Genomic DNA, 15,827 nt, shown 5'->3' on the forward strand with positions numbered 1-15,827 from the left:
GCACTAATTTATGAAAAGGGTAACATCTGTAATCATTTCCTCTGCTGTCTTTAATCTGTAGATTTAAAGTGGCTGAGGTGGACTGACATAGAACTGTTACCCAGTGAGCATTTAGTAATCAGAGGGAAATGCTTGGGATGGCTTTGTGTTGCTTCTGAAATTGGAGTGACAATAAATAGGCTGCCTTTCCATGTCATAGGTAGACCCTACTTGCCCAGTCTCATAAAAGGGAACTGATGAAATTTGCTTTGTAGCATTTTTGAAGCTTTCTGCCTTTAATTTCAGTCTTGCAGATGAGATCACACAGTCAAAAAATTTGCTCCCAAAGTTATTGGTTCTTCTGATAAAAGATATCACCTTGTCTTACAAATCTTGGCTTGTTTCCATCCTTAGACCATCACAGCTACAGTAATGCTACTGATACTCTTGATGTTAAGCAGAGAGAATGAAACCGGGCTTAAAATTTGGAGATTAACATAAAGGCTTAGGTAAATAACACAGATAAAGCAGGAGTGGGAGGTGCAGGAGACAGACTTGTCAACCACAGCATTGTGTGAGGGCAGGTGCTTCACTCTGTTCTGTGAACTGGTAGGAGCACCTTTGTCTCTGTAATTGGTAATGGAAGAACTACACAATGTAATTTCAGGGCCTCAGGAGGAAAAAAAACCAGCTACATTATTGAGTGTCAGTTACTTAAATATATTTAATATAGGGGAAAATACAAGGATAATACCAGATCTGCTAAGAAGCTTTTGCTCTTTATTGTTTGGTCTCCATGCAGATTTCCTGTACTTTGTCCAAACACCAATGCAGTGTTTTCAAGTCAGAATTTGTTTGCTGCTCAGAAATGAAATGATAGTACATTAAATAAAACTAGCCCAGTCTCCCTTAAAACTTCATCAGTTCCACACTGTTCACAGTGTAGGTTAGAAATGGAGCTGCTTTGGCAATTACATTGGAGAGTTTTTCTCTAGTTTTTCAAAACTGAAAACAGGCTGTATAGAAACTGGTTGGTGGTCTATAAGTAGCTGAATTTGTAAAGAAAGGTTTGATTTTGTAGGAGACTCTTCAAGTGTCAGAAAGTATTTTTTATGACCTAAACTGTTCAGAGACATTGGTTTAAAAAGAAAGTGCTGTAGTAAATGTCAGGATTTTTTCTTACCTGAACCAAGTAAGAAGGGGTGAAAGTGGTGTCAATAGAAAATTACCTGTAATAACCAGGTCTGTTATGTTTTTTATCAAACTGCTGAAAAGGAAATAGGAGCCAAAGGCTGGAATTGTCTGTACTCAAAGAGAAGGATGGTTAAGTGGAGGCTATGATGTGACAGTAACAGTGTCACTGCCACCCTGGCCATGAAAGCTTCAGGTGTCACTGTTGTGTCCTGAATGCAGGTTGCAGTTACCTGATTGACAGAGGCTTTATAGTTTTGAGGCAAGAGCAATGACAATCTGTGAAGGACTAAAATGGATCATCATTGCAAGAATGATAAATGGGCTTTGCATACCCTAACTCCATTTGTTACCTCTGTCTCTCTCACTGACAGCTCCTGCAAAAGAATCTGCCCAGCCGGATTCATTTTTGTTTGCTGGGAGTTCCAAACTTGGAGCAATTCCCGAGGCCTCCTTTGCTTTTGGGTCCCACAAATCAGCAAGTGCTCCAGGAGGTGGCTCCTCAGCAGATGGCACCCAGTCAAACAAAGCTGCTGCAACATCATCTTCTGCTCCCCCCACAACCTCTGGCAAGTTGGATATTGCTGCATCCAAACCAGGAGATCACTTGTTTCAGGGCAATCTAGCTGGGGAAACTCTTGGGAGCTTCTCAGGACTACGGGTTGGTCAAGTAGACGATAATGCCAAGACCACCACTAAAGCACCATCTACCAGTGTTGCAGGAACACAGTCAACTAAAGTGTCTACAATATCTTCTGGGTTTAATTTTTCTGCTCCCCTGACATTAGGAAAAGCTGGAGAAGCTGCTTCAACATCAGTCACGTCAGCTGGCACAGCATCCCTGTCCATCAGCACTACTGCCACAGGCAGTCTCTTTGGCAATGTCCAGTTAACCAACACAGGCTCTTCTGGGGTGTTTAATCTTGGAGGCTCTGGTGGCAACAAACCCACCTTTTCATTTGGTATTCAGCAAGCAAACAGTATGAGCACATCCACCTCTACCCCTTCCACTCTCCCTGCTTCATTGTCCCTCTCATTTGGAGGTTTCTCAAGTTCATCACAAACTGCTGTCCCTGCTGCAACTTCCAGTAAGTCTGCAGGGGATGTCAAATCACCACCTGGATCAGAAAAACCATCTGAAAACGAAGCTGTAGCAGCTGGGTCTTCACCTCCAGTGCCACAGCCCCCGGCACAGCTCTCCGAGCCTCTTAAGGAGCCCACCTTACCCCAGGCCCCAGCTGGGGATGCTGTCCCTGAGGGCTCTGGGGCCACAGTGGCACCACCTCCCCCTGACCCCGTGGCTGCTCCCACCTCCACCAGCGATCTGAAGGCCCCGGTGCCTCCTGCTGTCTCTGCAGCTGCCCCACCAGATCAGAATGTGTCTGCAACAACCTCCGCAGCAAGTGTTGCCTCTCCTGCAGAAGCCACAGGTGCTCTGGCTGCTACCTCTGATGTTACTACAGGTGTGCAGAGTCCAGCTGTTGGTGCCTCTGTGTTTGCCCCCACTTCTGCGGGCTCCTCGGTGTTCTCTCAGCCGCCAAGTTCCAGCTCTGCTGGCTCAGCATTTACCCAGCCTGCCGGGGAAGCTGCTGCCACTCCTTCCACACCACCCGTTTTTGGACAGCTCCCAGCAGGTACCACAGCATCCTCTCCATTTGGGCAGCTCACTACCAGCACTCTGTCCACGGCCACCACCCAGGCTGCCACCTCAGGCTTTGGTACTTCTGCTTTTGGCACCACCACCACGGGGGGCTTTGGCCAGCCGGCCTTTGGGCAAGCACCAGTCTTTGGACAACCTGCAAGCAGTTCTTCTAGTGGCTTTACCTTCAGCCAGTCTGGGTTTGGGACAATGCCGGCCTTTGGCCAGCCAGCAGCTTCCACAGCAGCGTCGAGCAGTGGGAATGTTTTTGGAGCCCCGGCCAGCACCAACAGCGCCAGCTCCTTCTCCTTCGGCCAGCCGGCCAGCACGGGCGGGGTGCTCTTTGGGCAGAGCAGCCCTCCTGTGTTTGGGCAGAGCACTGGCTTTGGGCAAGGGGCATCTGTGTTTGGTGGCACTGCTGCTGTCACCACCACCACGTCCTCTGCTGGGTTCAGCTTCTGCCAGGCCTCAGGTAAGAGCAGAGTCCCAGTGGCACTTTCTGCCTTGGAAGGTATCACTGCGGGGAAAGCAGGATGGCATTAATGCCTTTTTCTCCCCCTATGGCACCTGATGGGTTTCATTTCTTTTTGGTTTGGTTTTGTTCTCTTGTGTTTTCAATTAGTAAGAACAAGAGCTGCAGTGTATGTGAGAAGCAGACTAATGTTGGAGACCAAAGAAGCTTTTGCTCTGCTTCACTATGCATTGGCAGTCCTCGGAATGTAGCCTTGTCATCCAGTCCTGCCTTCATTTTATACTTACAAGTCTACCTTGATTTAATTTTGAATTACATATTGTTCTGCCTGTTGCATAATAACTGGAAGTGTTGTAAATTGCTGCACCAAAGAGGCAGAGCAGCTCTGAGACTATAGCCAAGGCAATAAATAAATACAGGTGCAGCATTTCCTTTAGTGGCCTGCACTGGACACATGCAACAGTGGATGTACAGCCAGATGTAATACTGTGTCATCAGCTAGGATGGCCAAAAATAATTTAAGCCCTCATAGTGATGGGTTTGCAGGGAAATCTGTTAAATCCACTTCTGCATTTGGAAACATCTCGAAAAAATTCTTGCACATGTCAAACCTCCTTGGTCAGTCACTTTTTGTTCTCCACATGCTCAGTATATTGTTGGGGCTTTTCCAAAGGTTTGTCTGTACAATTTTCAGAGAGCTCCCAGGGAAAAGTGACAAGTGCATAGTAATAATCGAGAGCATGTATTTCCAAGGAAGAAAAACTAATTAGGTTCATTTAATTAAAAATTATGGCACTGCAGGCAGCTGCTTGCTCATTTTAACTACAGTAGCAGAGAATAGTTAAATTGTGGGAAGTGAACTCTGCTCGAGAAAGGTGTTCCTAATTATAGAAATGCAAGTTTTATTACAAAAGGCACATTTAAGTGAACTGGGAAATGGAAAGGGGAGTTCTTTTTTTAATCAAAACACTTCATTATCTTTAACAGGCGTCTTCAGGTAACAAAGCTCAGATCCTCTTTACACAAGGGCAATCAGAATGCTCCGGTGCTTGTGGCACGACTTGCAGTATTGTTGTAGCCATGTTAACAGAAATCCAATTCTCTTAGTGTTAGCAACAATCCCACAGGTGAAAAGGTCTTCTATTACCTGTTTTTCAGCTGGACAGAGAGAGAATGAGAATGACTTTCATATAAACTTTCAATGTAATTTATTATTTGTGTGTTGGCATGTGCTTTGTATTTGTCCAGCCCAGATATGTTTGGTAGCGTCATTTGTATCCCTGTGTGTTTGGCATGGAAGACCTGTCCTTATCCTGTCCTGGTCTAGTGTCACCTCCCTGTTGTAGTTCTGGTGGTTACTTTTTCTTTTTTCTCTTAGGTTTTGGTTCTAGTAACACAGGTTCTGTGTTTGGGCAAGCAGCAAATACTGGAGGCACTGTCTTTGGCCAGGCAAGTATTTATGGCTTTTTGTACAACAAAGGGCTGTTACATGCGGGGGACTTGGTCAGGGTTCCCTGTTCCTGATACATTTTTTAAAAACACAGTTTGATGTGTTTAATGAAGTGTCTCCCTGTCTGTACTGGAGATATTTGCTATTGTGGTAAGCACCAAAGCAGCATCTGCATGAATATTCCAGGGGTATGGAGACACATTTTATCACGTGCAAGATAAGATAGATGCAGTAAGTCTCCTGCCTTTATTCCATGCTTAGTGGAAAGTAGGGCAAGTGTAGGGCAAGTCTCAAAGGCATTGATCTGTGCTATGGACAAGATTTAAGACAGACTTAAATAAAATTTCATGACATTCCATTTTGGAAGGTGATTGCTGGCTGCCCCTTCAGACTTCCAGAGAACAGACAGAGCAGCCTTGGGGGGAACGTGCTGCTTTGACTTTGCTTAAATCCCTTTTTTCTCCTTTTTGTGTTCTAGCAGCCATCTTCTTCCAGTGGAAGCTTGTTTGGAGCTGGAAGTGGTGGGAGAGGTGGAGGCTTCTTCAGTGGTTTGGGAGGGAAGCCAAGCCAGGATGCAGCCAATAAGAATCCCTTCAGTTCCTCCAGTGGAGGATTTGGATCTGCAGCTTCCCAGAGTAAGTGAACAAAACAAGAATACAAAATGTGCTGTGATTTCCATCTGCTTTTGTGATCCCATCTGCTTTTCTGCTGCTAATTGTTTTTGAATAAATTCTGTGTTAATATGAAAGGCTTTGAGGGGGTAACCAGAGTATGTGTGATGTGTAATCCAGAATTTTTCTTCTAGGTTTATGGAAAACAAGTAGGGAAGCCATTGAAACAAACAAGCAGATGCAAGAAGTGGGAATAATATCTATATTCTGTAGAGAATTCTTGGCCAAATCCTTCCTTGAAATGAAATACTCTAAATTCTTGTCACTGAATTTCTGTCTGCAACTTGGTTGGAAGTTAGAAAGCTTTGATCATCTCTCATCGCCCTAAAACTAAAAATTGCAGAGAATCGATATGTGAGGGATAGAATTTTTGTTAACCTCTACCTAAAAATTAATACCTTTGTGCAGTACATGCAAGGTACTTTATCAAAATTTGCTGTGACATATAGATAGGCCGGTAGAAAGCACAGAGAAGGGGAAGCAGTGGCTAAACATGAAAGCCTGGAAAAAGAGGAAAGCTGTAAAATTAGTGCTGCAAGTGGTTAGAAGTAGCACTTCAAGCCTTAAGAGAGAAAATCCATTTATTTTATTACATCTTTAATGATCCATTGGGATTAATGGTTGAGGTCAGTTTTCTAACCTTGCTAATTTAATCATTTAATGCAGTTCTGGGTTTTGTGATGAAACAAAACAGATGGTTCACCAGGAAAACGTTTTGGTTGTTCTGTGTCCTGCCTCTAGATGCAAAAACTCCCTGTGGGTTTATGAAGGATGAAAAAATGAGTTATTTCTCAGTAAGGCTGGAAAAGTTTGGCTCCTACTTTAAGGGCCTGTTAGATAATCTTGTGTAGAAATACTGAGCATTGCCAAAACAGCTGAGAACCTTTAATTTGTGGTTTGCTGATATTTGTGTTGTCTGGAAAGACTGATTGTAGCTGCTGGGATTTCTCACTTGAGGAATTGTCTTTTACTGGCTGGGGCACAGGATGCATCAAAACAAATCATCCCTCCTGGTGATTTACTAGACTGCAGCAATAAAGGGTTGTTAGTGGTCCATCAGATCCAGAATGGATCTTGGTGCAACTACAAAGTCCTGTAGGAATAAGGAAGAACTTGGCTTCTCCCTGTGTTGTTTTCAGTGTGATGCTGGTTGTGTGTTTGGGGCTTGGGGAAAGAAAAGTCATTTTCCTTCCTCCTGCTTCAGCTAATGAAGTGCATTTTAGCATATTGTCTGCTATGAGTATTGGCTGTTTATAAATATTCTTCATCTCCCCAGATTCTTCGAGCTTATTTGGAAACAGCGGAGCAAAGACTTTTGGCTTTGGTAGCTCCTCCTTTGGAGAGCAGAAGCCTACGGGCACTTTCAGCTCCGGTGGTGGAAGTGTGGCCTCCCAAGGCTTTGGGTTCTCCAGCCCAAACAAAGCAGGTACTTTGGGAATGCACCCACTAGGACAACCCTCACTGTCTGGGAGATATTTGCTGTTCTACCACTTAGCTGTTCTCAGCGTGGACTTGGTGCGTGGACAAGAATTGTCTCTGAACAGCAAATAAAAAATAACTAATGGCTGAGTGAATGGAGCTTTAACTGGTGGGTCCAAGGCAGAATTTCTCTCTTACGCAGCATCCAGTAAACCACATCCTCAGGTGTTCGTTCCAAAAATTCCCTTTGCAATTTAAGAGCTGAGAGCTGTGTTGTTTAGTTCTGGTCTTAGGTTCTCTACAGTCAAGAGTACAGAACATGGAACTGAATACATTTTTCCTATTTTAGATACTTCCTTGGAATATTATCTTACAGTCTTCACTGTGGGTTTTGTAACCTCTTTTATCTCCCTTTCACTACTTAAAATAGTGGAAAAAGGAAAGTGAAACATGTTAATATGCGTTGCTAAAGAGAGTGTTTGCTGACCAAAGCTTCAGCCTCTGGGATAAATGCTCTTAACTTCCTAGAGGTAGAGGTAACAAAATACCTGATCTTTGTTTAAATAATTCAGGCCTAGCATTTATTTTTTTTCCAGACCTTTTGTGTTTACAGCCAAACAGTATCCATTACCTTGGCATGGACTGGAATTTCACCCTGGGTATTAAAATGTGCAGTGGTATCCCATCCTCATCCCTGGTCAAATAAAAGAGCAGGTGTCCTTCGTGTTCCACAGTGAAACAGGCCAATAATGTCAGCAGATGAACATAGAATGAAATAATCTGGGTAGAAATCCATTCAGAACTGCAGGAGGCAGCTAAACCCTGAACAGAAATTGCCAAGAGCAGAGATAAGTTCTTGATTCCCTGCAGGCAGTTCCACTGACCTGGCATTTAATCCTTCCATTTTTAGTTTCCACCACTTAAACCAGGATTAAATCATACCTTACCTCCCGAGTCTTTGCATCACTGAAGCACCTAAAACCCCAGTTTGCATCTACCCTCTTGATCTTAAGAGATTGAGGAAACTTGCCAGTTGCAGTTTTCTTTCATGCATTCAAGCACTTCTCTTACCCATATCTTTTGCAACAAAACACCCTGCAGATCAGAATTAGTTCTGTAAATGCTTTGGTGTCCGTATGATAGGATGAACTCCCCATTGTCTGCTCGGAAAGCTGCTCTTTGTTTTCTCTCTCTGCCTTATTGTTTATGTGATGTTCTTGTCCCCTTTTTTGCCTCTGTTTTGCTCAGGTGGCTTCGGTGCTGCTCCAGTGTTTGGCAGCCCTCCCACTTTTGGGGGATCCCCTGGGTTTGGAGGGGTGCCAGCATTCGGTTCAGCCCCAACCTTTTCAAGCCCTCTGGGCTCAACGGGAGGCAAAGTGTTCGGCGAGGGGACGGCAGCAGCCAGCGCTGGAGGATTTGGGTAAGCCAGGGAAAAACAACCTTCTTGCATGACAAGATTGTGCTTGGTTACCTCTGCTTTGACATGGAGAATACGTTCTGTCGTTGATTGGTAAGCTCAAAGTGTCCTTGGTTTGTTTGTTTAAAAGACAAGAACAATTAAGGTATGAAACGAAAACTCGCACCCCAGAGGATGTGTGTGATCTTTTTAATGCTGATAACTCCTGTGTTGAATCTTTAGCTTTAGAGATGTCAGCTTGCAACTGTGTGAGGAAAAGCAGGAGTATTTTCTCTGTGTGCATTTAATGAGTGCAAATCCAGGACTACAAACTATGCCTAGCAAAGAAAATAACAATTATTATCTGTTACTCTGTCCAGACACTTTATCCTCTGGTTAGATTTGGGCTAGAGATGCTAATGGGAATTCAGGCTGTTCTCTCACCTGTGGGATGAGGCACTTGTAACAGTCTGTGCTCCCAGAGCACTTTATATTTATCCCTCACTGATTGTTTTTACCTGTTCCTGTACCCCCTAAGCCTGTGCTTGGCACCAGAGCAGACAGCACATCATTCCTTGCTTTGTTCAGCAAATACAAAATTCCAAACCTTGCCAACCAGCTTCTGCAGGAGGCAGCAAATGCAGTTCTTCAGCATTGTGCTACCAGCCAGCAACACTCCTTCATGTCCTGCAGTTACAGTCAGACTGAACAGAGCCAATTAAACAGAGACAAACTTCCAGTGAGGAGAGGAAACCGGATGTCTCCCCAGTCTTGGTGTTTACATATTTCACAAGTGTTTGTCTCCTTGTCTGGTTTCAGGAGGAACTGCCTTGACGTAAGGCACAGGGGGACATCCAGAAGTGTGACCTGTAAATTCCCTGTGAGGTGTGGGCAGGTACCCCTGAGCTGGGGGAGGCTTCAGCCAGGTGCTCCTGCTCTACAGAATGGGTAGCTAGATTGAGGAGTCCCTTTGGAAAGGGTGAAAATACAGGCAGCTTAATGAAATCTCCCCAAAGAAGAATGTGTTTTGTAGGGATGACTTAGCTTAAATCAACTGGTAGTTTGTTCAGCTCCAACATCCAGCCGTTGTGCTGCAGGATTTGGTACTGAGACTGGATGTGCTCAGTGACAACATGGAGAGCTTAAAGATAAAATGGGATTCAGAACAAGCAGCATGTGGATGGAAAAGAGGTCTTGCATAAGCAGTCTGCAGACTCAAGAAAGATAATTCAGTGACTTAACTTGTGGGAAGCTTTTACAATCTTTTCTCTACTAGAAAGATACAGACTCGGTCTGATATTTTCAGAGTTCCCTGAGGATGTTGATTTTTAAAACTTTTAAAGAGTGTGCAAATTCCCAGGCAGCTTTACAAAAATCCAAATCTCACCACAAAATGTTGAGCAATAGTTTAATTCTGCAGTATAATGTAGCATCTGTGCAGGACTTCGTTTCTGCCTTTCTCTTGAAGTGAAACTTTAAAAATCCCAATTCTGAAGAAGTTACTTGCAAGTACATGGTGTTGTATTAGCTCCAAGTTCCTAAGAATACTCTGCTGACTTAAATACATGTGATTCATACTGCTTCAATTCTGAAAAATCTGCATCACTCAATAAATGATGAGGGTGTCAGAAACAGAAACCACTACACTTGTTCAGAGCCTGCAGTTCCAACTGTTGGTGGGCAAATAATGTTTTGCTTTTATGGACTAACCTCAAGTGCATCTCAGTTGTGTTTTGCACAGCAGCTTTACAAAAGACCTGAAAATCTGGGCAAGATAGGTTGTATTAAACTGTTACCAGGCAATGACTGCATTTTGTGTCTTTTATGTGTCTGGAAAAAAATAATCCTTCCATATTAAGCTGTTTCTTACTTGTACTGTGTGCAGCCTTTCCAACAGGCCTCTTCTGGTTGCAGCTGAAAGGAGCAGTTTGAACCACAAGTTTTCTTGTCACTATTTTCACCTCCTCTTCCTCACAGATAGGATTTGTGTTGTAGCACACTCATGAGAAGATGGAGCAGTCTAAAGCCGCTTGTTCTGAACACATCACCCAGTCTTGCTTCTTTAAAAAAAGAGACTAAAATAAGTCTGTTCTGCTTTTCCTGAGAAAAGCACATTTGTGGTTCTGAGTGCTGCCTGCCAGTACAGGGGTGAGGAGCCCAAGCAGGGCCAGAGATGCAAAGTTAGTGAACTGCCCCTGGTATCTGCTGCTGTCTGTGGAAGCAGTGTGCACACTTGGCAGTGTCTGGGAGAGGAGAGGTGATGTCCTTTGCCAGGTGAATTGCTTGTCACATTGCTACAAGGGCTGTCTTCTGTCTGGATAGATAGCTTTTGATGTGGGTCTGTGTTTTGGGTTTTTTAAAGTCTCCTAGATGTGGATGGATGGAGAGGTGGGTTAACGTGCTGTCAGGTCGTGTTTTAAGTGAGAAATGACAGGAGCTAGTGTGAGGCACAGCCTTGCAGAGCTGGCACACTGTGACATGTCCAACTCTGCTCAGGCTGCTGCTGGGTTTTAGGATTGTTCTGCACTTGCAGAGCTTGTCACTTGGAAATCTTGTGTCTGCATTTTGCTCAGTTTAAGTTAAACTTGAAGGTCGTTCTTTGAGAACGTTTCTTATATTCAGAATGGAAGGAAGGGGCAGAGAACCATACTGCATGTCATGGTCTCATTAGTGTGTCACACTGAGAGCTTCGTGCTGCCTGGTTGGACAGAGTGGGTGGAGAAGGACACATTTCCATATATAAAAGTGTTTCTCATTTCAGTCCCCAAAGGCAATTAGGGAAGTGATTAGTTAGAGCTGGTGGGGAGAAGTGTCGGGTTGGTGCAGATCTTCAGGGAAGCACTGGAACCTTGTGTGGTTCAAAATGGGCTGGGGAGAGAAAGGAGTTAAGAAATCTGCAGATTTCTCTGGGCAATGGGGAAGGTACCCTCTGAAAATTTGGGAATCTGGGTTCTGTATCTGGACTCTGCTTTGTGCTCTGGCTTTGAGCAGCTCACAGCAATTCTGTGTTTGCTGCCCTGTTTGTGAAGCGAAACAATGCTGTACTTTTGGTGAAAACCACACGCAGGGGTGAATTAAAATGTTTCATTTGATCCATTTGATGGCTGGAGTTGGCATTTCCAAGCACTTGAAAATATACCCTGTGTAAGCATGAACATATTTGCCTTCCTGCCCAGTGTGTGTCAAGAATGGGAGCTGAACAGACCTTTCTAGGTACAGTAATCTCTCCCAAACCAGGAAATCTCTTTCCAAAATGAACAATTATTCATATCTGGTCTCACCTTTTGATGTATCCTCATTTAAGGAGTGCACTGTTATCACGGGTATGGGGACAAACTCCCAGTGTAAGTGAGAAGATGTTTGCAAACTCAGGTTTTCTCTTTATTACCCACAGGTTCGGTGGTACCAGTAACAACACGGCGTCGTTCGGTACCTTGGCAAACCAAAACACACCCACGTTTGGCTCCCTGTCCCAACAAGGCACGGGCTTTGGCACACAGAGCAGTGGATTCTCAGCTTTTGGGACAGGTGGAGGAGGTAGGAGAGGCTAAAATCACCCTAACAGCCCCCATGTCTCTGGGTTTCCCTGGAAATTGGGTGGGACTTCTCAGCTCCCTGCCAAAAATCTGCCTGGTCCTGGTGGTGCTGTAGGGAAGGCTCCATGTCCAGGAGAACTGAGGTGCAGGGTGGGGTGTAGCACCTCCTCAGCCTTCAGCTCCTAATTCCATCACTGATCTGCAGTGTGCAATGTCAGCACATCACTGCTTCTCTGCACACCTCATCTGGTTGTTGCTTTTCACCCCTTTTTGTGGAGCTGCTCTTTCTCCTCAAAGGAAAATACTGGGAAATAAGGAATATTTCTTCAGTACCACGTGCTTGGGGTATCTGTGCTGTAAGTACTTAGTGTCAGAGGAATATGCACTGAAAAATCGAGCTGGAACACCAGCAGCCAAATGTTTTTCTGCTGCAGTTCAGTGAAGGCACAGTGATTTAGCCAGGGTTGAGAGCAGAGCTGTTCCCTGGTGGCTGCCTGACACCAGAGGCCTGCATTAAGCACAAACCACCTCCAGAAAGCAGCTCAGAGAGAGAGAGAGGACCAAACCAGGCACATTGTCTGCAGGGCTGCTAATGAATGACCTGGCTGATGAGCAGTGAAAGCCAAGCCCTCTTAGGAGCCAGGCAAGTCACTTCTCTTGTAGATGGAGATTTGACTTTCATTGTTTGCCCATCCTTTTTTTCCTGGCCTAAGGCAGGAAAGAAGTATTTTTCAATCTGTGTGTGGGAGGGGACATTTACTACAAATCCTACGCTTTCATTTTCCCTTTTACCAACTATTTTTCTATCTTGCTTTTCTTTCAGGGTTTGGTTTTGGATCACCTAACACGTAAGTACCATTTTGTGCCTTAACTCTTCCTTAAAAATACGAATGGGATCAGAATAAAGAGTAGAATGGTTTACAAGAGCAAACTCTGAAAATAGGATTTAAATACTAGTTCTGATTTCCATTGTGGTGATGCTGCGGAGCTCAAAACCCGGGCTCTGGATGTGAGCCTTCCAGTGAGGTTTACCTGTCTCTTAAGAGAAAATTTCCACTTGGATCATGCATCTTCTTCACCTCTCAGGGACATGATGTGTGTGCTCAAGCTGTGTGTGAATCAGGAGTCTGCTCCATTTATCAGGTTGAAACAAGGAATGAAATAAATTGGTGCTTTGGTGGCTGAAGTGAGATGATGATTTACAGTTAAAGGTTAACTCCGTCATCTGCTCTGCCTCTGCCTGGCTGGATCCCTTCCAGCAAGTTTCTTAAACTTTGTTTCCCTGTCAGATAGAGAGAACATGGATCTCTGCAGATGGCAGGCTCTAGAATAAGCACAATTATATCTAGTCAGTGTGTGTTGCTGCAGGCTCAGGTAAAAGAGGCTGGAAATACTCATGTGTTCTCATAAAAAGCTCCTGGTACTAGGGAGACTGGAGGTTTGATTGAGAGATCTGCTGAATTAATGCTGCCTGAGGGAGGCTCTAGAACTCACTGCTGTGGTTTTCTTTTTATCTTGCTCCACAGATCTTCCTCTGGATTTAGTGGATGGAGAAGCTAGGAACATCCTGAACTCTTCCTGTAGCTCCTGCATTCATGAGTCACCCACATGGTTGATACCCAACCAGCTTTTCTTCTAAATACCAGTTCTCAGACTTTTTTTTTTTTTTAAGAAAAAGATTTTCCTTATTTTTATGCAATACTTGTTCTCGCTCTATATTAAACTATTTTATCTGGCTTGATGTTTTTTGTGGTGGAAGGGTTTATCTCCCTTCATCAAGGGGATGTGTGCTGGGCTTACCAGCCCCATGCTGGGCTCAGCTTTCTCTTGTCCATCCCTTGCCTGCACAAGGGAGTAGCTCCAGTTGGTTCCTGACATAAACCAGCACATTTTTCATTAATAGAATGCTTGATTATCCCAGGCTCTGAAGAAGGGGCTGAGGTTAGCCCTGCTAATTTTAAGTCTAGGATGGGGCACATGCTTATCTCAGTGAAGTGCTGAAACTGAGTCATGTGTGAGCCAGAGGCTTAGTGGAGAAATAGGAAATTATCTGGGAAGAAGCTGGCAGCGTGCAGAGCACGTTCCCATGGCAGTAACATTCAGCAAAGAGGTGGGAAGTAAAAGCTCTCCTATTTTTACCTTTCTGTAAACCTTACAGAACTCAAAAAAAATGGAACTCAGGTTCTGGGGAAAATTCGTGGCCCTGGAAGCAGTCATGTGACCTCCATCCAGAGGCATTAGTGATTTTGCTTTTTTTGGCTTTGGCTGTTGGATTCTACTGTTGGACACATTTTTTTATAACAGGGATGAGATTGTGCTTTTTCCCTGTAGCTCTTGGTTTCAGTCAGTATCATTTGTGAAATTCTCATGTGTTTATACTTGAACATACTAAACAAATGTTTTAAAGAATGCCCTGAAGGCTTCTGGCCAAACACTTTTTCTGTTTGATGCATCTGCCCTCCATGAAACCTCCAAATGATGCAATCAGATTTTGTTCTTCTGTGGATAGCACATTTGAAATAGCTGCTCCTGTGTTAGCTGAGTCCGTGCAGATTGGATGGGGCTTTCTTCTTGGTCCTATTAAGATGTTTTGGAGAGTTCTGCATTTTCTGTTTTCAGCAGAAACATTCTAATGTTTCTTTTTCTCCCTTTTTTTTTTTTTTTTAACTATCAAGTGATACATGTCAGGTGACATTTTCTGGTTTGGTGGGCATGTGATCATTTTTGGGAATTGTAAATAATTGATAACTTCTTGTTTTCATATCCATTATAAACTACTTAGATTTGTCAACAGTTCCTGAAGAAATTGCATTTTTCAAATCAGCCTGAAAGTGTTTTCCTAACTGCTGTCCTTGCTGAGCCATGTGTCCTTCCTGTCTCTGCACCTGGGAACAACATTAGGCAGGTTTCCTTTAAAAATGAAGAAATATGGGAAATTCAGTGTACAAAGAGGGCTTGTTTTTAGCTGTGGAGAGGCTTTGCAAGGCCATGGGCTCCAAGGCTTTATCATCTGCCCTGGATTTCTGCACCCTGGTGTGCCATGGGTCATGTTAGAGGCAGCACTTCTGGGATTTGGGTGTAACCTCCCAGTCCCTTCTGGGGAAGAGGCAGAGTTCTGGTGATCCAGGGATCACAGCACTGGGACAGAGAGAATACTCCCAAAGTGGCTGGTCTGGAGGTGCAGAAAAGCTGAAGATGGATTGAAGTGTGCCCCTCCCAGTGTATTCCCCTTGACAAGACATTTCTTAAGGCCTAGAGGTGACACTGCTGTCGTGCTTTCCTTCCTCTTTATAAATAGCAGCTGGCCCAAACCATTGACCTTAAATTCTTTGCATTAATCTCCCCTCACTGTGGCATGTGACACCTCCTCGGAGGCCATATCAGCTGTGCTCCCCCAGATAGCTCAGAAGCCTCTTGCTATGGAGAAGATTGGCTTGGTAAGAATGTGGTGTTGGCAGGCTGAGACATTTAAAGTTTCTTTTTTGGAATGACGGGAGCAGTTGGGGGTGTCCCTGCTCTGCTGCTTGGTACCTGTTTAACTCCTGGCAAGTGAAGTGCCTTCAGAATTACCCCAGATCCTGACTGAACATGTATTTTCTTGCAATTGTTCCCAAATCCTGTCTGAAACAGCCCAGCCCCCTGAACTATCTGCCCTTGAGAAACAGGTGCTGCTCCCTGTTTCCATAGTAGCTGCTGGAGGAGCTGAGCAGCTCAGAGAAGGCTGATCGTGACCACAAGCCCACAGGAATATTCACAAAACCCAGCAGAGTCGGCTTTGGAAAATCTGCATTTTCATTAGGTGACTCAAGGAGTTGGCAAGTGCGTGTGGCAGTGGCTTGGTGGGTGCCAGAGGCGGTCACAGGCTGTGTCACCTGTGCTAAGTGGCCTCTGATCGTGAGGCCTCTGTCCAGTGCTCTGTGGGTGGACATCCACCAAAGAGTAAAGCTGCTAATGGAGAAAACCTCAGTCTTGGGGGAAGAATTCAACGACTAACCAGGCTCGGAGTCTCATTCAGTAGTTTGTCCATGCTGGTTAATCCTTGGATAACCAACAGCCCTCACTCCACTGTTCTGG

General features: G+C 44.5%; 1 protein-coding gene across 2 annotated transcripts in view; it reads left to right on the top strand.

Annotated features, from left to right (window-relative positions):
- Positions 1–13,494, top strand: part of NUP214 (nucleoporin 214) — a 38,829-nt gene extending 25,335 nt beyond the window's left edge. The window contains exons 29-36 of one of the 2 annotated variants that reach the window (XM_066201128.1): positions 1,545–3,281; positions 4,660–4,730; positions 5,210–5,366; positions 6,679–6,828; positions 8,070–8,241; positions 11,612–11,754; positions 12,577–12,601; positions 13,280–13,494. In XM_066201128.1, the coding sequence (XP_066057225.1) occupies positions 1,545–3,281; positions 4,660–4,730; positions 5,210–5,366; positions 6,679–6,828; positions 8,070–8,241; positions 11,612–11,754; positions 12,577–12,601; positions 13,280–13,313 (2,489 nt within the window). In that variant the 3' untranslated portion in view covers positions 13,314–13,494. The remainder of the gene's footprint in view (positions 1–1,544; positions 3,282–4,659; positions 4,731–5,209; positions 5,367–6,678; positions 6,829–8,069; positions 8,242–11,611; positions 11,755–12,576; positions 12,602–13,279) is intronic. The other variant, XM_066201129.1, reaches the window with a different exon arrangement.
- The last annotated feature ends 2,333 nt before the right edge of the window (positions 13,495–15,827 follow it).

This window comes from Chamaea fasciata, unplaced genomic scaffold (assembly GCF_029207755.1).
Source record: "Chamaea fasciata isolate MVZ Bird 193981 ecotype frontalis unplaced genomic scaffold, bChaFas1.0.hap1 SCAF_20, whole genome shotgun sequence".
Classification (NCBI taxonomy): Eukaryota; Metazoa; Chordata; class Aves; order Passeriformes; family Sylviidae; genus Chamaea; species Chamaea fasciata.